This window comes from Pinus tabuliformis, chromosome 4_2 (assembly GCF_031772625.1).
Source record: "Pinus tabuliformis cultivar Carrire ecotype Pingquan chromosome 4_2, CPIR1, whole genome shotgun sequence".
NCBI lineage: Eukaryota > Viridiplantae > Streptophyta > Pinopsida > Pinales > Pinaceae > Pinus > Pinus tabuliformis.
In genome coordinates, this window is record NC_142304.1 from 906,467,414 (window position 1) to 906,491,084 (window position 23,671).

Sequence of the window (23,671 nt, forward strand, 5' to 3'; positions counted from 1 at the left end):
CTACCTGGGATTTAGTAAAAATTGTCATTCGATCGGAGCAGCCACAGCAGAGGACGGAACCAGTGGATCAACCATGAGCCCCTAAATGTGTGGAACCATGAACAAGAATTCACAAGATGCCAAGAAAGATTCCCTTGAGGGCTAGAGGTGCCAGTGACAGAATCTGTCATTCTTATAGCCATTTTTGCATGTTTTCCCATAAGGAGTCCAAATGTGTAGTCAGAATCTCCATTTGAGCAGTGGAAATGGAGGTGCCCAGCAGCTAAGAATCTTTGGAGAATGATGAGGAACCTTTATATTCCTTGGAGGCTGACTTTTGCTAGTGTCGAAATGATGCTGAATTTATAGTCATTTTTCTTAGAATGACGCGGGGAGTGTAGTGATGCGCTCAAAATATTCATCCAAGCATAAGATTTTCCAACCGTCTTCACGAAAGAATCTTTGGGGGAATCTTCAAGATTCCTGAGGGCCCAAAATTTGACAGCGTCAGAATTCGACAAGTTTACAGTTGATTTTGCCCCATTCATCACCAGGAATTCAATGGTGTAATCCATTTAAGCAGCTGAGCTTTGAATTCTTCAACCATTTCCTAGAGTGGAGGTATATGATGCTGTGATTTCATGCTTTTCCTTGATTTGAAGATAAGATGTTTTTGTTGTTGAGATCCCTCATTACCATTATGTTGAGGGATACATGTACGCCACATATTTTGAGATTTTATGAGCTTTTTATGCTGAAGGAATGCCCCTTTTGAGTGAGAGTTCATATAGGGAGAACGTCTTGTGGAGATACCTACGACCCTTATTGAGGGATTTTTCCCATGTGAGTGAGAGTTATTGAGAATGTCTCATGGATAGGCATGCCACTATGATTTAGGGAATTTATCCTTGTAGTGACAAAGACTATGCCATGTACATGATCATCTTGTAGTATTAATGAAGTGCCCTCCCAACTCTTTACACTAGGGCCCGGAGACGTAACCCACATTGGCTTAATGTTGGGTCCCTATAATACTAGTGATTACCCCATTACTATTGTAGTTGCACCCCTTATTAATGTTTTTGTGCCCATATTATCCCCATATTGTTATTACTGTGCCCCATAGAATCCCTCTATTGTTATTTTTGTGGCTTTATATTATTATTGTTAGGTTGGTTGGGTTATATTGTGACTCCTTAGACTCCTATATATAGAAAGGAGGTTTTGTCATTTGAATCATCCAAGAATTGTTCATTTATGTAATGTAAAGGAGGTTGCCCCCTCGTAGAGGCTAAATTCTAGGGTGCTGATCTATATTTTCTATCTTTTTCTTGAGCTGGTTTCATAACATTCGGTATTAGAGCTTTGGATTCTAGGGTTTCGCTGCTCCAAACAGGTAATCATGGAATTTTCGCTATAACTTTTTTCTGTGATGTTTCAGAAGTTGCAAAAAAAACCCATTTTAGAATAAATCGCGCTGAACCTCGAGCCCGAATTTCAGAGTTGTTCGCGCTATATTTTCGGAGATATGATCTGAGGAAGTTGGTCTTTTCGCAGAATCCTGAATTACATTCCAAACAGGTGACCTGGGGAAAAGTGTCATAACTTTCTCTCTAAGGATCGGATTGAAATTTTGCAACAAGGTACAGAAAGAGGATGGACTATAGTTTCTTGTATGCATTTTTTAGATCCAAAGGTCGAAATAGTGACTCGTGGCACGTCGTACAAGTTCGCTCTACTGAACTAGTCTATAATCAAGTCACTGTGGGAGATTTCGCATAACTCTTCCTTGGAGAATCCAATTTGGGTCAGACTTGTGGCATTGGAAAGAGGACACAGATGGCTACTACAAGTCATAAATTCAGATCTAGATGATTGGAAAGTACAGAGATACATCAGAGGCAATATCGAGCTCCTACAAAGTGAAAAAAGGTGTGTAGATTTTCTTAAATTTTTGCTTAAGCTTGGTTTGAAAATTTATTTTGAAGGAATTCAAAGGGCATAGTAGAGAATTATTATCGATAACTGATGCCCCGAGGAAAGAAAATGCAAACACTTAGTAAGGAACCTGAAAGCTCTAGCATGACTCATGAAGAAGAGGAAGAAATGCAACATGATATATCAAAATTACAAGACCAAGTGCAACAACTGTCCCTTGAACAAAAAGGAACAGAATCTAAGATGGATGGTTTAAAGAAAGGCGTAGAAGCTAAGATGGATTTTTTAAAGAAAGGTGTAGAAGCTAAGATGAATGACGTGGAAGCTAAGATGGATGATTTAAAGATAGATTTGAAGACAGACATGGAAGAATTGAAGATAAATATGAATAAGTTGCTACAAGAAATGGTCACTAATGGTGAAAAGGTAGTAAAGGAAACTCATGATGAGAACAAAAGAAATGTTAATCATGATTCCATGACTCTAATGTTGAATCAAAGACCCACCATATTACAAAAATTGATATGAGGAAGTTTGATGGCAAGGATCCCGCATCATGAATATTACAGATGGAGCAATTTTCCGATCTCAATAATGTACAAAACACACAAAAGGTACGTATTGCAACTTTATATTTGGAACCAAATCAGTTTGTATGGTATCAATGGCTTTGCTCTCGTAAACAATTTATCACTTGGGAAATTTTTACAGAAGAATTGATAGCACATTATGAGGATACAAAAAGCAACACTTTTTTTAGCCAATTGATAAGTCTCAAACAAAAGGGTTCAATAATGGAGCACATTGAGGAGTTCCAAAAATTGAACATAAGGGTAAAAGATATTCCAAAGGAGCATAGGATTGATGTGTTCATAGGGTCTTTAAAGGATAATATCCAACATGATGTTCACCTTTGGGAACCTGATTCATTAGAGAAGGCATTCAGGTTAGCAAGAAAAATGGAAAGCAAAATTATGGCAACTAGGAAGCATACCAGTCACAACTATAAACATGGAAGTGTTGTTGCCCCTAGTCTTCCACAACCTATAAGGTTGACACCACAACAATTGGAAGAAAAAAGAGCAAAAGGGCTTTGTTACAGTTGTGATAGAAAATACACTAAAGTTCATAAGTGTGCTGAGAAGAAATTATTCTACATAGATTGTGAAGAGGAAGAAGAAAAGGAGCAAGAAAGGTCAAAAGAAGAGGATATACTCCAGGAACAAAGCCTAGATAAAGAAGAAATGAATCCGACCATATCTTGTAATGCATTGGCAGGAATTACCACTCCTCAAACCATCAAGATAGAAGGACAAATCAAGAAGAAAAAGGTAATAGTGTTGATTGATTCAGGAAGTACCCACAATTTTATTCATTGTAAGGTAGCAAAAGAATTGAATTGCTTCTTATATCCAGCACCAGAGTGTCAAGTGATAGTTGCAAATGGAGGAACAATAAATTTCTCGGGAAAGTGCCATAATATCAAGCTATCCATGGGAGAATATGTATTGACTAGCCCAATGCTTTCCATTCCAATGGGAGGTGCTGATGTTGTACTAGGAGTCCAATGGCTACAATCCTTGGGTACAATAGCTTTTAATTTTCAAGAACTTTTCATGAAATTTTCTGTGGAAGGAAAGGAAGTTGAATTAAGGGGTATTGCAGGGAAACCGGGAAAGATAATCAGCTCTAACGGTATGACAAAGCTTCTAAAAAAGGAACAAAGAGGTGTAATTGCACAATTATGTTCGCTAGATGTTTCCACAGTGGAATCATCTATTTCTCCAGATCTCCAAAAAGTATTGGACAATCATTCCAAGGTATTTGAGACTCCCAAAGGTCTCCCACCTATTCGTGATCATGATCATGCTATTCATCTGATTCCAGGAAGTGTTCCTCCAAACATCAGGCCGTACAGATATCCCTATGCCCAAAAGAGTGAAATTGAACGTATGGTTGCAGAAATGCTAGAGGCTGGTATAATTCAACCAAGTCAAAGTTCTTTCTCTGCTCCAGTAGTATTGGTGCACAAGAAGGATGGATCATGGCGCATGTGTCCGGATTATAGGGAGCTCAACAAGCTCACTATTAAAGATAAGTTTCCCATTCCTGTCATTGATGAATTACTGGATGAATTGCATGGATCAATTTACTTCACCAAGTTGGATCTTCATTTAGGATATCATCAAATCAGAATGAAGATTGAAGACATTCCGAAAACAACATTTAGAACTCATGAGGGTCATTATGAATTTTTGGTCATGCCTTTTGGCCTTACCAATGCACCTTCAACATTTCAAGGTTTGATGAATTCAATTTTCAAACCATTCCTTAGAAAATTTGTGTTAGTATTTTTTGATGATATACTAATCTACAGCAAGTCTTGGAAGGATCATGTTGAACATGTTGACAGGGTGCTACAACTATTGGAGGAGAAACAATTATATGCAAAAAGATCCAAATGTTTCTTTGGAGTACAAGAGGTGGAATATCTGGGTCATATTGTATCTCATGAAGGAGTTAAGGTAGACCCTAGCAAAATTAAAGCCATTAAGGAATGGAAAATTCCCACATCCATAAAGCATCTGCGAGGATTTCTCGGGTTGACAGGGTATTATCGCAAGTTTGTTAAGAATTATGGGAGAATAGCAGCACCTCTAACAACATTATTGAAGAAAGATGCATTTTCATGGACTCCAGAAGCAACAAAGGCCTTCGAACATCTTAAAGAGGCAATGTGCCAAGCACCGGTCTTAGCTACACCGGACTTCACAAAAACCTTTATTGTGGAATGTGATGCTTCAGGAAATGGAATTGGTGTTGTTTTAATGCAAGATGAAAGACCCATTGCTTTTGAAATTCGTCCAATCAAAGCTATTTATGATAAGGAAATGTTGGCAATACTCCATGCACTTAAGAAATGGCGACCCTACCTAATGGGAAGACACTTCAAGGTAAAAACGGATCATGATAGCCTTAAATACTTTTTAGAACAAAGATTATCCTCTGAAGAGCAACAAAAGTGGGTCACAAAGATGTTTGACTTTGAAATCATCTACAAAAAAGGGAAGCAAAATGTGGTGGCAGATGCACTCTCAAGAAAGGATGAGGATGTGGAAGCATTGTTGTGCACCATTTCTATTATCCAACCAGATTGGATAAATGAAGCAAGGGAGGAATGGAAGAATGATGAAGAAGTGTGGGCACTTATTCGAAAGTTACAACAAGATTCCAGTATATCTGATACATTTAGCTGGCAAAATGATTCATTATGGTACAAAGATCGCTTATACCTCTGTAAGAATTCCCAGCTAAAACAAAAGATTCTTATGGAATTGCACACTTCTCCCTTAGGAGGGCACTCAGGATTTTTAAAAACTTACCACAGGGTTAAGAAGGAATTTTTTTGGGATGGCCTTAAATCAGATATTCAAAAGTTTGTGGCGGAATGTTTGGTTTTTCAACAAAATAAAGTTGAAACAATTAAGACACTGGGTCTATTACAACCTTTATCCATTCCAAGCCAACGTTGGGAGGAGGTTTCAATGGATTTTATCACAGGTTTACCCAAGTCTGAGGGAAAGAGTGTCATCATGGTGGTAGTTGACAGACTTACCAAGTATGCACACTTTTGTGCATTATCACATCCATTTAAAGCCAGTACAGTTTCTACTACATTTATGGAAACAATTCAAAAGCTACATGGAAACCCAAAGATTATTGTAAGTGACAGAGATCCCATTTTCACTGGAAATTTTTGGACAAAATTATTTTCTTGTCTTGGTACTCAGTTAGCTCATAGCTCATCTTATCATCCTCAATCTGATGGGCAAATTGAGATAGTAAACAAATGTTTGGAAGGATATCTTCGTTGCTTTGTATCTGATAAACAGACACAATGGGTCAAATGGTTGCCTTTGCCTGAATGGTGGTATAACACTTCCTTCCATACAGCAACAAAAATGACCCCATTTATGGCACTTTATGGGTATCAGCCACCATCCATCACATCATATTTAAGAGAAAATTCTAAGGTTCAAGCAGTGGAACATCACATCGAACATCAACAACAAGTCCTCCAACTCTTAAAGGATAACCTCGTGTTGGCACAAAATAGAATGAAACAACAGGCAGATCAACATCGCAGTGAAAGAAGTTTTGATGTAGGTGATTGGGTATTCCTACGGCTACAACCATATAAGCAAATGTCCCTCAAGCAAGCTAAGAAGGATAATAAATTATCACCAAAGTATTATGGTCCATACAAGGTGTTGCAAAAGATTGGTACTATGGCATACAAATTGGAGCTTCTTGCAGCTTCTCGATTGCACCTAGTTTTCCATGTTTCATGTTTAAAGAAGGTTATAGGCGACAAGCTCCCAGTTCAAACAATATTTCCAGAACTTGACGAGGAAGGAAAAATTATATTGGAACCGGAAGCAGTCACAGAAACAAGAACTCAACAGCTACGAAATCGATCAATTTCGGAGTATCTTATCAAGTGGAAGAACTTATCCGCTGAAGATTCCACATGGGAGGATGAGAATTTTATGAAGAAGCATCCAGAACTTCTCAAGTGTTGAGGACAACAATTTTTTGAAGGAGAGGGGCATGTTGGGTCCCTATAATACTAGTGATTACCCCATTACTATTGTAGTTGTGCCCCTATTATCCCCATATTGTTATTACTGTGCCCGATAGAATCCCTCTATTGTTATTTTTGTGGCTTTATATTATTATTGTTAGGTCATCTGGGTTATATTGTGACTCCTTAGACTCCTATATATAGAAAGGATGTTTTTCATTTGAATCATCCAAGAATTGTTCATTTATGTAATGTAAAGGAGGTTGCCCCCTCAAAGAGGCTGAATTCTAAGGCGTTGATCTATCTTTTTTATCTTTTTCTTGAGTTGGTTTCACAATAGTGAACTCCATTATATGTGTGTGTATCCTCTGAATTTCTGATCGTAATTATGTTTCCTCTTATTTTAGTACGCACATGTGGTTGTTTTATACTCTTTTATATGCAATTCTGCTAACATCACAAAAGTAATAGATCTTGGTTAATTTCATTCACTGAAGAGATATGGATCAAGTTTGGTATCAGGGTTGTTTTCACGCTTATGTGAATTGTGAGTGTGAATGATTGAATGTGCAACAAGAAATAAAAATGCAGGATGAAAAATATATGTACGAGGTCTTCCTAAGGATGTCAAAAATGGTAGACATAATGTATGAATCTTATGAGGAGAAGATGGCAAGAGGGGAATGGGAGAATGAAATATTAGAGGATGATGATCCATCGACTCCCTCAAGTTTATATTCATTTTCTTCATCGTCTTCTCGTCACTGAGATGAGGAGATAAATGAAAGCCTTTAAGCAAATAATGTTGAATTGAGGAGACTCCTACGAGAAGAGAAAGAGGAGAAGGAGAGACTACAGCTTGAGCTACGAGCCAGGGAAGAGGCCTTGGAAGAATTGAAGCGCAATGAAAACTTAGAGAATCCATCGTCACCTATTTCAGAATCGACAATTGAGGTAAATGTGTTGATCATTCTTCAATTTTATGTTCACATGACACTATTTCTGTTGGAAACATGGAGGTACCCATTTTAGGAACTCACATGAGTCTCCTTACCATGATAGGGTACAAAGGAGGAGAACTTGGTGTTAATGGCCAAGGAATAACTCAATTGTTGGAGGTTGTATAAAGACCTCATTTTGCAGGTTTTGGATACACTGAAGTAAGGTGCTCAAAGATGTTTGAAGCTTCCAAGACATTGTTGAAACCATCCAGGAAAGAAAATGATTGGAACACACCACCATCCTCCCATGACAATGCACATTGTAGAGGAAGAGCTAAAGCAAGCTCTCAGCACTAGAATTACGCTAGAGACCGTTATGAGAGGTATAAATAGTCTCAATATTCTAATGTTCATTTTGATTACAAACATGTTAATGATGAGCAAAAATCATGGCATGGAAAATCATGTAGTTTTTGTGGTTTACATAACCATGTGATTGTTGAGTGCTGGAAGAGAATGGAAACAAGAAAGAGGATGAGGCGTGAAAGACCTTCTCCACATCGGGGAAGGAAGCAGGTTAAGAAGATCTGGAGGAGGAAGACTTTTTGAAGTCATTGCAATAGAGGTGGACATCAAAGAGCCACATGTTGGAGGCTCCATCCAGAAAAATGTATTAAAGATGAATCATTCTTGTAGAAACCAACAGGTTAAGGTGTTCAACAAGAAAATTCACCACATTCCTCGCAGATCACTTTGTTGAGTAAGAGATGGTTTTTCTAGAAATGGTAGCTTGTCATGGCCTCATTTTTTAAATCATATGTTTCAGTTTAACTAAAGTGATGATGTGTTTTCCATCATTTGTTAAAGCAACAATGATGTTTTGGACTTTGATTGATAGTTGAGGTATTAAATTCTATTATGATGTAAACTTAACCAAAGAGTATGTCTTATAAAATCTTGGAAAATATGGGGATGCTTGAGTCATTTTTGGTCATGTAATTGAGCATGTAATTTGAAAATATTATACTATAGGTTTACAAAGTATGTAGGTTTTGGCTCATCACTTATGGCTCTGAAGGACAAAGGTGAAGGAGAAAGAAGGGTGACCTATCATGAAACTTGTACATAGCAGTTGTAGAATATTTTCATGTTTTTCGAGGACCAAAATCTCCTTGGTTTGGAAGAATGATCCAAGTGGCTCTAGAGGCACTCAAAGGTCAAAGACAGTTCAAAATAGCTCAATTTTAATTTTTTTCATATGGGAGTGAAACTAGGACCAGATCATTGCGCTCGTTTCCCTGATTCCAACGGTGCAAACGACACTCAAGTCCAAGTCCTTATGCTCCAAATATTCACGATCAAAGGCTTGGTAAAATTTGGTGAAGTGGTAGGCTTAACGAGGAAACAATTTAATCGAGACTAGGTGCACAAAATCTGACCACCATGACGGGTGAAATCGTTGCCTACTTAAAATGAAAATGGCCAATATTAGTTATTTAATATATATATATATATATATATATATCTATATATGTATATATATATATATATATATATATATATACATATATATATATACATACATATATATATATATATATGTATGTATATATATATATATGTATATATATATATATACATATATATATATATACATACATATATATATATATATATATATATATATATATATATATAGATACACATGTATATATATATATATAGATACACATGTATATATATATATATACATGTATATATATATATATAGATACATGTATATATATATATATATACGTATATATACATGTATATATATACGTATATATACATGTATATATATACATATATATACGTATATATATACATCTATATATATATATATATATGTATATATATATATATATATATATATATATATATATATATATATGGTGGGTGGGCTTCCACCCCCGGTCAAAATTGTCAAAAACAAAAATTAGGTTGGCAGGTCACCACCTCCGATGCATTCCACGATGTAACACATTGTATTAAAAAAAATAGATATTAAACATGTTTGGTCGGCGGGCAGTCAAACCCCACTGACCCTAAACCTTACCATATAATGTTACAACAAACATTAAATGACAACATATAACCGCCAGTGCTAATTACAAAACAAGCCCATTTTTAAAATGATTGTTAAAACATATAACAAGGTGGGGTGTCGGTAAGGTTGGGACCCCTGACCTCCCCACCTCTATTCCATCACCTTACCTAACGTGCCAACAACACTTGTTTATATGTCCACTAGGATTTATTATTTAAACCAAAATTATCATTTAGTCGGGGAAACAACGACAAAGAACAGAATCAGCGGTGTAACCATGAACCCCTGAGCGTGTGGTACCATGAACATGAATCCACAAGATGCTGAGAAAGATTCCCTTGAAGGCGAGAGATGTCAGTGACAGAATGTGTCATGCTTATGGTCATTTTTTCTTGTTTTATCGTCATGACTCCAATTGTGCAGTCATAATCTCCATCTGAGCAGCAGAATTGTAGGTGCCTAATAGCTAAGAATCTTTGGAGAATCATGAAGAATCTTTAGATTCCCTTGGAGGCTGAATTTTGCCAGTGTGAGAATGATGCCGAATTTATAGTCATTTTTCTCATAATTTTGTAGGGAGTGCAGTGGTGTGCTCAGAATATTTATCCAAGGAGCATATTTTCTAGCCATCTTCAAGAAGGAATATTTGGGGGTTCTTCAACATTCCCGAGGGTCCAAAATTTGATAGTGTTAGAAGTGGACAAGTTTACAGTCGATTTTGCACCACTCATCACCAGTAATTCAGTGGTGCAGTCTATTTCAATAGCCGAGCTTTGAAGTTTTTGGTCATTTCTGAGAGTGGAGGTATATGATGTAGTGATTTCATGCTTTTCCTTGATTCGCTGAGATGATGTTTTTGTTGTTGAGATCCTTGATTACCATTATGCTGAGGGATACTTGTATGCCACATCTTGTGATATTTGATGAGCTTTTCATGCTAAAGGAATGTCGCTTTTGAGTGAGAGTTCCTATAGGGAGAATGTCTCGTGGAGAGGCACGCCACTCTTATTGTGGGATTTTTCCCATGTGAGTGAGAATTCTTAAGAACATCTCGTGCAGAGACATGCCACTCTGATTGAGGGAGTGTATCCTTGTAATGACAAAGATTATGCCATGTACATCATCATCTTGTAGCATTAATGAAGCCCCCCACTCCCCCTCCCACTCTTGACACGAGAGCTCAGAGACGTAGCCCACACTCAGTGAACTTCATTATCAATGTGTTTGTGTCCTCTCATGTGTTGATTTTCATTATGTTTCCTCTTCTTTTATTATGCTCATGTGGTTGTTTTATACTCTTTTATACGTAATTCTGCTAACATCACACAAGTAAGAAATCTTGGTTAATTTTGGTAGCTGAAGAAATCTGGATCAATCTCATTGCACTTAGACCTCATATCATGTTTGCAACAATTTTTTTCTCCATGATTATGCAATCACCAAATATTTCTCATTCGAAGGTTGCAAAAAGGATATTAAGGTATATTCCATGGACCATAAACTATGACTTCTTCTATTCACACAGTAAAGATTGCTTATTTTGAGGTTATAAAGACAATGATTATGCACTAAGTTTAGATTTTCTTAAAAGCAACTCAAGGTATGCTTTTCATCTTGGAACCAATCTAATGTCATCGGCATCCATGAAACATCGATTCATTTCAATATCTTATATACAGGCAGAATATGTAGCATCAAATTCAAGAAAGATATTTCAAATTTTCAAAAGGAGCCAACTCCTATTTTCTGTGACAAAAGTTCAACAACTTCTTTATCAAAAAGTCATGTTTTCTATAAAAAGAGCAAGCACATTGACACATGTTTTCATTTTATTAGTGAGCTAGTCAATGATGGGGATATAGTACTTGCTTTTTGTGGTTCCAAATATCAAAATATTTTCACAAATCCATTGGGAAAAAATGTATTTGAATTTTAAAAAGAGAAATTAGGCATTGTACTTGTTTCTCCTTGTAACAATTGAGATTAGGAGGGGATGTTGAGATATTAATCTCACTTTCTGCTAGGTGTCATGGATAGTTCAATTTAGTTTAGTTAGTTCCACTGTAGTCCTTTATTGTTCATGTTTTCCATGTAATCTATTTAGCTATTTTGATCAGTGAGAAGATAAATATCTGCTCCACCCTTTCCTCTTCATTCTTTGGCAAACCTTAATTCAAAGTTTTCTCTATTTAGTTCTTAGGTAAGTTGTGAATCTAGCTGATCTTTTTCGAATTGGGAGAGGATGAAAATAATATTTATCCTTTACAATTTAATAGAAGATGGATTTTTGATGAAAGCTTCCAGACTTTAGTACTTCTTGGAATCATATAGACACATAATAGTAGATTGTTTCCAATGGAATAATTCTCCATAAACTTGAAGTTGTTGAAAGATGCAACGTGTAGGTGGATAAAACAGAAAAGGGAAGAGTTTATTGGACTCTTAGATTGTATTAAAAGGCATATGTCAAATATGGTCTTCAGAGGAGAGTGACTTTTGACTAGCCCGGAAAAATAAATGTCATAGAGCAAGAGATTCATGGGAAGCTAAAGGGTAGAGCTACATGGGTTGCATAAGGAGATAGTAAATCAAAAAAATTTCCACAAGTATGTGAGCCACAGATGGACAATAAATGTGAACTTTGTATGGAATAATGTGATTCCATCTTTTAAATAGTTGGTGGATTGGCTCTTCTGTGGAATAGTGTTAGTGCACCTGGGTTCAGAGATTCAATTCTTCATCTTTAAGGTTTCTTCCAGAATTTTCTTTTCCAGGAATTTGATTAGGCCTGAATGGAGCCCTCTTTCAAAATTCAGTTGTCTTTTCTAGTTTAATTACTAATCACATAAGGATTTCTTACCTTCAACAAGTTAAGCCTGTGAGAGAAAAAAAGAGAAGGTATGTGAGGGCACTGGCAATTTCTACTGGAGAGGTGTGGGGTTTGTGGGGTTTTTTTATGGAGTCAGTGAAAGGGAGGGTGCGGAGCAGGAGCTGTTTTATTCTTGTCTTAGGACGTGATAATCTAGTGCAAAATTGGAATAGATCAATGAAGCAACTTCGTAATGTGAATTAAAAAAGGCATTCAAGTTTCTAGGGGATAGTAGATTGATTAAATGGGAAAATTGAACTCAATATTCTCCATTTAGAATCATGGCAGAGGAAGATTTGTTGTACTATAGGGAAAACAATGGTGTACCAAATATGCTCTCAAAATAAGCTTTGTTGCCCAATTATGGAGTCTGCTCATATGCCGAATTTCATAGTCATGTTTTAGTTTCTGAATTTTCTCTTAATACGTTTTATTCTATGAATCCATTAAGAAGATAGAAAGTTTTATGTAAGGGTTAACAAATGTGCTGCTTAATACCCCTGACATTATATTTTTTTTATTTCTGTTCGAATAACACAAGTATATTTAAAAAAAAAAAAAATAGTGTAAAGCCAGCAGAACTTCTGTTTACGTCAATTACTCGGTTCTCACCCCCATTTTCTCTACCGGGGTATAGATAAAGTGATATATCTCTCCGCACATACACCCAAATGAAGGCAGACATGCAAGGACAGAACAGGCGTAGAAATGTGAAAGGAGCTATATATAAATGGGAAAGGAGCCATCTCTAGTTAAAGAGCATACCGTTTGTGCATGAATAGCCTTCCTCACAGATTTTTCGTTACACCAAATCGTAGCAATTCTAACGTCCTGATTTAACAAAGTGAACGGAGCTGTTTTAGAGAAAGCAAATCTGAAGGCAAATCTGAATTAATAAGGTGAGGAAATTTATAAATACTAACCAAAAAATTAGAAATACTATTCCAAATATAAGTATACTGAAAATTTTACAATTTAATAGCTAATAGATGATTTAAAGCATCACTTCTACAACTACCTCAATTTTTTTTTATAAATACTATTCCGAATATAAATATACTGAAAAATTTTACAATTTAATAGATAATAGATGATTTATAGCATCACTTTTACAACTACATTTTCTATTCTATAATGTTAAAACCTAAAACATGCTAGCGCATTACAATTTAATAGCTAATAGATGATTTATAGCATCACTTCTACAACTACATTGTCTATTCTATAATGTTAAAACATGAAACATGCTAGCTCATTAAGACTTGTCAATACCATCTTGGAATTTGTAAAATATCAACCAAAGCACTTTGATGTGTTTAATATTGAGTCAATAAGAAGGATGGGACGGTAAGGAACTTGGCATACAGATTAAATTTCATCAATTCAATGCAGGATAGGTAGATGCCACAAAAACCACTACTATATTCACACATTTAAGATATAAAATTTGATGAAAAAATGCATTGTAATGCCCTTTCATGTGTATTATTGCATATTGTCAGTTAGGAATGAGTCTGTGGCATTTGGTGGTGTCACCCCCACTAATCAATCTGCGGCTTTGGTTTTTTAATGACATTAGTATTCTTTTTTATCGCATTCAGTTGTGTTTGTTTTTATTTTGTAAACGGATTCTAGTCCTTATTTTCTGAATCTGCAGTCTATATATGTTTAACTGTTTTTGGAGAACATATTTAATACTCCTCATAAAAATGTCCCACAAATCCTTACCATACACTTGATGTCCTGCCCGGGAAGGCCATACATACTTTCTCTTCCTGGAAGGCTCAGGTTAGTCTGGCCTAATAGCTTAAAACTTTCAGGCAAGTTTTCTTTACTGCCACTAGCCTCTTGCGTTTCAATCCCAAGGTAACATAGCTCAAGAATGTTATAAACGTTAAGTCTTGAAAGCCTCTGCACATTCAATGACAAAATTAGAGGTTTTATCATGTAGCCAAACCATGAAAAAATTCTCACGACAGTGGAAGGGCTTACGAATTAAAGAAAATTGAAACAAAGAAAAAGACGGTACCTCGTTTATTACAGTTAGTATCCTATTACAATCATCATCTTCGACATCATAATACTTCCCCTTACAAGCATCCAACACTTCCTACAATATGTAGACAATTGATCATCTGGACAGTAGAGAACAATATAGACATCATTGAAACCCAAAAGTCAATTTAACTGCACATTACTAGTACTTGGTTGTGCACGGTGAAAGTAAATTTTACAAGATTAATTCATATTACTAGTTGATTAGGTTTTACTATTTTGGAACTGCCAACCTGTGTAGCAATTGAGTTGTGGTAGAGAAGTGCCAACCTGTGTAGGAATTGAGTTATGGTAGAGAAAAGCGAGGGATGCGATGAGAGGGACGCATTTATTGTTTTTAAAAGAAAAAAAAAATTAAGAAATTACCTGATATCGATTGTCTGATATAAGACCCATTCCATGAGCAAATGGTACAAACGAATTGCCATCAAATTTTCTGTCTTTGAAGGCATTTCCTATTGCGTAACCCTGAAAGCTCAGCATCGATAAAAGCCAAATGAGGTTCAAGTTTATAGAACATATACAGACTGCAAGATTGTTAGCAATTTCAGTGCTAAACAATCGAAAGCCATCTACCTTAAAATTCAGAACAGGTTTTACCCCAGCTTCAATTCCTATAGCATAACATAATCACAAAAGTCCAAAAATGTGAGTTAATGGTTCACCCATTCTAAACTTATACCAAATATCTTGTTAAATGGAATCCATATTGCCTTACCCTTAACCACATCTAATGCTATAGTTGGAACATAGATTCCTGCATATGATTCTCCACTAAGATATAACGGATTTGAAATGAACTCCGGATATTCTTCAAACCACTGCTTGAACATTAACGAAATGAGTTTTATTTCCATGGCTGAGCCAACAAGAACAGATCTGTGTTTGTTAAAAAAAATACATGATGTCTGCAGAATTATCAAATATACTTCTACACCTTTACTGTATAATACTAGATTGCTAATTATTTTCAATCAAAAAACTCCAAGCGATGCAAAACATATTAAGCACCTCTAATATTAGTGAATCTGGAAATAACAATGTAATTGATTTTCAAGGAAAAGTTGAAGACCTTCAAAAGGAAATGATGCGTATCTGAAGCTCTCTGGAGATCGCCAGTAACATAATCACTATGGGTTTCAGAGTATGAATAACCAACTCCACGTGGTGAATCCAGATAGATAATATTTGATACCTGGGTTTATAAAAGAATAATATAGTAGTTAGAATTGGATTTATAATTCGATTGACGAGAAAAACTAGCCATTTCATTGTTCCATAAGTTCTATAACTCTTCGCCGTTGAAACCATCCTAGCACTTAATCAATATAAAAGGAAAGAGTAAGTTTATTGAATGGTTTAACTCAATATTCGCCGCTGAATCCAACCTAGCACTTAATAAAAAGGGGTAAGTTTGATGACTGGTTTAACTCAATGTGCTCTTCCTGAAATTTTTCTTGTCTGAGCTCGAAACTTGGAAACTTTGTGTTTACATGGATTTTTATTTATTTATTTATTTTGAATCTGTCGAAAGTGGATGCTACCGTGATGATTGTATAAAGTTAGTTTGAGATTAGACCCTCTTTGAAATAATTTTATAGTAATCTCAACACTCTTTGAAATAATTTATAGATTTATTTCCCTAAAGGTAACCGTCATCTTGAACCTATAACCTGTTAGGAATTAGATCTCATATTACAGTGACAAGTTTATATATATATATATATATATATATATCAAATTTTTAAAAAAAGAATGGTTCAACTAGAAATAAACTCACTAGAAATAGAAGTAAACTCAGAGAAATAAAAGGAGCTGTACACTAATTAGCTTCATCCATATACACTGAATAATACCTTTGACCAAGAGTATGGATTCAGTTGTAGTCTCGGCAAACTTCCATTTCCTCCGGCTTTAAAGTTAAAGGGACCTGCAAGTGCACAATGTTACTGTTAAAAGTGAGACATTCTGAATTAGGACGTTGGCAGTTTTCTTCTGTAAAAGAGTAAACAGATCTCTGAATCATTTGGGTGTTGAGCTGAAATATAGAGTTTTTTTTCAAAAAATCAAATACAATTATGTTGAACTTAGCATAGATTTATTTTAAATTAGCGCTTTTTCCTATGTAATTTTTTTTATGAGTAATCATTATTTAAAGGTTTTGTATAATTATTTAATATTTTTTATTTTTTATTTTATTTTGATTGAGATGAGAAAAATTTCAACTTTGATGACTAACTGACAGGGTCATACTTTGTACTAGGCTGTAGAATAAGCCTCTAAGTTCAATAACAAAAATAGACTGACAGGGTTACACTTCATACTGGGCTGTAGAATAAGACTCTAGACTCAATAATAAAATAATTTTATTTTAAATTTTATTACTTTGTTAAAATAATGAAAATAATGGAGTATCAAGTCACAATGAAACTTGAACTGAGGTGACAAATAATCATTAAACAGAAAGAAACAATACCATAGGACCAAAAGACAGCTAAAGCTGCCACATTAAACTAACAAATTTTGAAATAAGAATTAGGATGTGGGATGTCCCACTCTCTCTGAACACCTATATTTATAATAAATCTGAGTCCTTTACCTAGATTAGTTAAAGGCTTAACATAAACCCTGCCAACCACTTGGTCAATGACATACAACCAACTGAGATATGCTCAATGGACATAATTATCTAAACATCTGTAGATTTAATGTCTAAAGTTATAAACAAATCGTGAACCTAGAAAGTTGAATTTTAACAAAGCCATCAAAACTTGAGCCACCAGGACCGCCGTTAAGCCAAAGAACAACTGGATCTGTCGCTGGATTCCATTCTGATGTAACAAAGTAGTAATAGAGGTACTTTCCACTAGTCTCATCTATCTTTACATATCTACACAGCACCAATATAAATTAATAAAATAACATATCTACACAGCACCAATATAAATTAATAAAATAACATCATTGTAAACACATTAGAATAATGGTACAAGAAATTTCGTGGTCACCATTGTGATCATATTCAGAGGCAAATCATTCACAGAATTTTAACTTCAAGGCACTTCAAACAAGCTGACAATGAAACAAATATAGATGAAGATTAACCCTACCCTCCATAATGATCCGAAGGAAGAGTACCGCTGTAGCCAAGCACAGATGTGATTCTTGCATTTGCGGGCTCTGCTTGTGTAGGTTGTATAGGACTGCAAAGCGACCAATACAAGAAGGCAGCATGTCCAGACAACTTTTTCAAAATCCATTGTGAAAGCGGCTTCAATAATTTCTCCTAATACAGAAATCCTACTGCACCAGAACAAATGTAGCCAAGCCAGAACAAGTTCATGCCATATGCCATAAATTTTGTGCAATCAGCCTCGAATTCTCTTTATATTTTATACAATAAAAATATGTGTACACAAATATTTTTTAATTACTTCTTAACATTTCATAATTAATTTTATCGTTAAGATTTAAAGTTGGAGAGATGCAATCAATCTCGAATTCTATTCATATTTTATCCTAAAAATTTACTCCCCAGGAGAAGTACTCCCCCAGCTGCCACCGCCAGAGTGTCTTATTGTGCATTGTCATTGTCAATTTATTTGTTAGAGGATTAAAAGAATTCGCATCACCACCACAGTGTTTCATTGTGCATTGTCATTGTTAATTTGTTTGTGAGAGGATTAAAAAAAAATTGCCTCGTTGAATCATATTGGTGGTGAAATATGAAAATAACTATTTGAAACTACGCAACAGTGATATCTGATTTTGGATCTCATATCTTCTTTAATTCAATACGGCTTTCGTTCACTCATGAGGTTTGATGGAGTTTTAAGCCATCCAATGGGGTTTCTTTCATGCTGTACTCTGCCCCGCCTGTATGGCATGAGTTTCAAAAGAATGAGGCTAGGTGCAAGGACAGGGGAGTTTTGGTGGAAAAGACGCACAATCAGAACTGGCATCTAAAGACAGAAATCAGGGGACAAAAGTCCTAACATGTTTCTGTACCACTAGCTCTATGGAGAGCTCAGACAATAGCTTAGTAAAGCAGTATTGATTTCTTTAGTTCTCTCTTTATTTTTTCTTCTCTAGACCATTGGTTTCAAGGACATGAAGTACTTCTGATCACTGGCAATGGGAAAGATGAATGAACTAAAAGGTAAAGGAAAATGGGAGATTAAAGAATAAAAAACAGGGATTTGGGCCTGCAGTGCTTGTTATATGCAGCAAAGGATATGAGTTATGATAATGTTTTTTACATAATTTTTATATTTTTTTAAATTTTTGGTTTTGTTAGACAGGAGTAAAATTTTAATTTTGATGAGAGAAATGTCTTTCACATTATATGGGCTATACCATAAACCTCTCTGCTCAAAAATTTACTGGATACCAAAAAATTGTAAGACTTTATAAATAATCTGAAACAATGGAGGATTTCATAACTTACCTGGTTTATTATTCTTCTGCTCAATCCCACACACATCCAACTCACGCGCACTGTGAATGAATTCTCACAAAGTAAAGGAGCAATTGATAGAAACAATAGGACTTTTTCATATCATTCTGCCATCTGTAAATTTGTCTTTTAATCTGATAACAGTTGTCATGGCTCAGAGCTTGTATGGGAATAATTCATGAAATCCTCCACCATTACTATTATTGTATCCTTGTGGGCTCGCTTCACCGTCAATCAGGTGTCCGCTCGGCGGAATACTCATCTCAGGGAACTTCGTACTCAATGAGAATCCGAGGAAGCCAAAAATATCTAGGGTGGGAGAATATTGCATTAAATAATGATGAAAAAATAAAATGTTGTCGTTTTCCAATGTTTGCCTCGGACAAGTTTTGGGAATATATGGAATTTGCAATTTAAATTTGTATTTTATCCGGATATTGGGGATTAAGTTGTCCGAACCATCGTTGCGGATAAAATACAAGCTCTAATTTAATTATTTTATTTAGAAAACTGCGGAGTATTTCTTGCCGTATATTTCATTGTGAATTAAGTGGTAAGGAGATTAAATAAATGAATTTATTTTTAAATAAAAGATTTCATATATAGTTAGATTTTTTTAGTTTTAGGGTGAATTTTAACATTTAATCTGTTTTATTTTGTATATTGATTTTTTTTAATTATATGAATTTTTTTTAGTTAATGAGTTTCTAATCATCTCGTTATGAATTTGAACCTAAAATCTTATTTTGGTATTTATTTTATATTTTTAGAAGCTTAACAAGTAATTAAAAAAACACTCTAATTAAAATAATTATAAAGGAAAAATTTAAAAGATATTTTATAGCACCATTTATTTGGTCTGAGTGGACGTTAACCACCATCATCATCATCATAATAATATATCTTTTATCTATTAAGATTTTAGAAAAGAAAATAAATAATATTAAAAACAAATAATATTAAAAACTTAGCATTAGTTAAGTATTTTATCTATTAAAATTTTAGAAAAGAGAAAATAAATAATATTAAAAGCAAATAATATTAAAAAATTAGCATGAGTTAAGTAAGAAGTAATTTCTTTTGTATAAGTTTTTTAAATTTAGTTTATTTATTTGATTTTAAAATTAAGAAATTAAATGGTTGAATGTGAGTAAATATAAGCCATTTTTTGTTATTTGTGTAATGGATATTAATTTTTAATTTCTTTGAATGGTATAGATTATATTTTCTTTTTAAATGACTTTTTCAAAGTGTCCATTATTAATATTATGTAGTTAATGAGAGATAGTTATTAATATAGTAATTTTCTTTTTTTTAATTGGTAATGTTTTTATAATAATATAGTTTTTTTTTCATGTTTATTTGTTTTGATATTTTAATCATTGTATGAAAAATTACATTTTTCATTTTTATTTTCACATTTAATTTAGGGGTAGTGTTTTTATAATCATGCTTCATACTTTTTTCATTAAATTACTTGGATGGCAAATATGTTTTTTCTTGTGAGACAAAGTTCTACAAGAAAACACATATTTATTTCTTATTGTCTTTCTCATGATCCATAAAGGGTTCGGAGACACGTAGGATTAAAATATATCTCACATAGCTACAACCAAAAAATATTCACCAATGATAATGTGCTCATGTCCATGAATTTCTTAGGATTTCAGGTTTAGGTTTATGTAATGATAGTATTATCCTCTCTTCCTTCTACCTAATTATTTAGGATTTTAGGGTTAGGGTATTATACCAGGAGAGCCATGTGCTATACACGAGGGGTTGGGTTCATTGAATCTAGGGTCCATTAAATATAGACATTAGCATAGACTCTTGTAAACCAACTTCAATATCAATGCTAGGTTGCATATGTTGAGGTCAAACAAATTGAGGTGCTCGATAAGGTGAGGGTGAAGGATTCATCAACGCTCCCTGTATTTATGGGTGGGTGGATTGAAAGTAGAATGCATTAAATACCATTGGGTGACGTTATGTGATTTAAACACTTTTGTCTCTATAGGTGAATTGAAGGTACATTGCACTTAATATGAATATTAACATAGATCCATTTCAACTTTGTTTGATATGTATCTTTGGGTTGTAAATCTATGTTGTGTATTTTTACAACATAGAAATGACTCATGTATGAACTTGAATACACATAGTTTGGCTTCACAATCTCGATGTGTTTGTCAAACCTCTATTTGGATCAGTTAAATGATAAGCATCTTGTTGCATTTGCAATTTTTGTTGTTAGTTCATTATATTGCAATGTTGATTTCTATTTGGGTAATTTGTACCTATTTCAATGCAGAGAAAATTCCAAACAATTACCGAAAGCTCGAGAGTGGAATCTAAGAAGAAATAGGGAGCGTTGTTGCTTATATGGGCAAGAGGAATTGTATGAAATTTCTTGAGAGAAATCTTGGGTTTGTATGAAACTCCTGGTGGACCTTGGAAAGTTTATGGAGTTGCTAGGAGGGCTAAGACAGATTAGTCTCTAGATAGTCTAGTGGAATATGTTCAATGTGATGTTTTAGATAGAGAGAAAACTTTAGAAAATACCTCACGATTGAAGGATGTCACCTATTGCTTTTGGGTTGTTTGGGTCAGTAGAGAGACATAGCAGCATAACTATGTGTACAATGGAAGAATGTTGAGTAATTTGTTATATGCCCTCCTTCCTAATGCAGTGAATTTACAACATATTTGTCTTCAGATTGGGCTAAACATTATATTGGTCCATTTGATGCAGCGATAAAGAAACACAAATATCATCCCAATGAGGAACCCTTTCATGAAGTGCTTCTTAGGTTACTTGTGCATAATTTTTTCTACACTTTCTTGGATATTGTTTATGAGGCTACAATGAAGAAATAAGGATTAACTTGGACCATTCATTTTCCAACACACATATTTGGCTTCTCTCCTTGGAGATTGATGAATGTTTTAGGAACATTGTGTGTTTACATTGCCATTTGCAAACATGAGGGGTTGTCTTTCAATTACCCATGGAAAAATATATGGTGGGAAAAATTTATGAATGCATTTGGTGTAGAATTTATTAAATAACAATAAATTTGGGATGCCAAAGATCCTTATCCAAAGAACCATGTCTTTAATTGTGCTAATGGAGATGTGTATAAATGCAAACACCTATGGAGAATACTTGTAGAGAAATTTTATTTGGGACCATTACCATATAAGGGTGAAGGATTCAGTATGGTTGAGGCAATGAAAGACAAAGTTCCAGTCTCTGATGCAATTTTCAATCAAAATAAGCTCTTGGATTAAGCACCTCGGAGGGAAGTTTCACATGCCTTTGTTTTTAGTAGATTGTTTGATTGTATTACATTTAACATTAAGAATTTCTTTGCACTCATATTCGGCTATAGTTATATCACATGTTTTTTCATCTATGCTCTTCTTCCACATGCATTACCAACTTATGATGTTTCCTTTACAACATTTAGTGCAAATACTAGTACATATTTCTCAACCAAACAACTCTACGAAACATGAACCCCTTACCTATTTGCAATATGTACCTCACTGCTATATTCAACTATTTTCTTAACATACATTGTATCTGCATATAAATTGTTATTACGAGGTAAGTGTTCTCTATTAGTGACTCCACATATTTTGATGGGCTTGTTGTGATATGTTCCCATCAAGTGAACCATATTCCAATCTATGGTGAACATTTAGTTTGATGTCTTCAATTTATTAAGCACACTCCTTAACTATTTCATTGAACTACACTAAACTCCATAATATTCCAGGTATAACTATTCGTCCATCGGCCGAGAGTGTGGAATCTAGTCAAGGTTGTATATTCACATTCAATATATAATTCCCCTATTTAACGACCATAAATAAATATAAAATCCAATATCACATATCCGAGGGAGTTAAATATTGACAATATCTAGTTCCCCATTGAGCACAATAAATAAAAGTAAAGCCCAATATTCAAGGAAGTAAAGTTCATGTTGACTTCAATTTATGATAAGGTATGCCCAATATTCGACGAAGTAAAATTCATCTGGAATTCAATTTATGATAATGGTATTGTTCAATGAGGGTACGATAATGAGTAGTCTAAAGAAACTACAAAAATTACGTTAAGATTATGATAAAATCTGGGTTACAGTGATCAAACTTCAAGATTTTGGGTGCCCTAGACAATGTTGATGGTGTTGAATCATTTTCCACGATAAAAAAGTGATTCAAACACTCCAACATTCTCATTTTTTAATTTTTTTTATTGATTCCAACAAAAAATCTTTTGTCAATGGCGACTTTGTTGTGTCGGTAGACAACACCATTTCTTCTTCAAATCCAGATGTTATTGTAGCCTTCTTAGACTACCTTTTATGATGTCATAAAAACACTTTGAGATTGCACTCTTCTAGGCCACGCCAACGCTTAACATGGTTGAGCATTTGTTTACACATTTTCAAGCAAATAACCATTTCACTAAGAAATACCTTAACATAAAAACTTGTCACCCATTATTCTATACCTTGTGGGATTCATTAAACAAATGATAAATTAATGTATTGGTTTATTTTTTTAATTTTATTGATATTAAAAATATAAATAGATATTTTATTAAGTAAATTATAAGTATTAATATAATTAATATAAAAAATTTAATAAATATGTTTTAAGAAGGGAACAGAATTGATTAAATTAGAAACTCACCTAATCTCATTCATGGGTGAATATATTCACTGTAGTTCGAATATATTCATTG

The 23,671-nt window shown here is 34.3% G+C and overlaps 1 protein-coding gene across 2 annotated transcripts in view; it reads right to left on the reverse strand.

Annotated features, from left to right (window-relative positions):
- The window catches only part of LOC149172617 (serine carboxypeptidase 1-like), an 89,865-nt gene extending 70,631 nt beyond the window's left edge, over positions 1 to 19,234 (reverse strand). Inside the window, exons 1-10 of one of the 2 annotated variants that reach the window (XM_089427752.1) lie at positions 18,904 to 19,234; positions 17,567 to 17,659; positions 16,313 to 16,386; positions 15,529 to 15,651; positions 15,175 to 15,277; positions 15,033 to 15,070; positions 14,823 to 14,924; positions 14,431 to 14,511; positions 14,130 to 14,312; positions 13,167 to 13,232 (exon numbers count right to left, since the gene is read on the reverse strand). In XM_089427752.1, the coding sequence (XP_089283878.1) occupies positions 13,167 to 13,232; positions 14,130 to 14,312; positions 14,431 to 14,511; positions 14,823 to 14,924; positions 15,033 to 15,070; positions 15,175 to 15,277; positions 15,529 to 15,651; positions 16,313 to 16,386; positions 17,567 to 17,627 (831 nt within the window). In that variant the 5' untranslated portion in view covers positions 17,628 to 17,659; positions 18,904 to 19,234. Of the gene's footprint in view, positions 1 to 13,166; positions 13,233 to 14,129; positions 14,313 to 14,430; positions 14,512 to 14,822; positions 14,925 to 15,032; positions 15,071 to 15,174; positions 15,278 to 15,528; positions 15,652 to 16,312; positions 16,387 to 17,566; positions 17,726 to 18,903 lie in introns of those variants that run through there. The other variant, XM_089427751.1, reaches the window with a different exon arrangement.
- Positions 19,235 to 23,671: the final 4,437 nt, after the last annotated feature.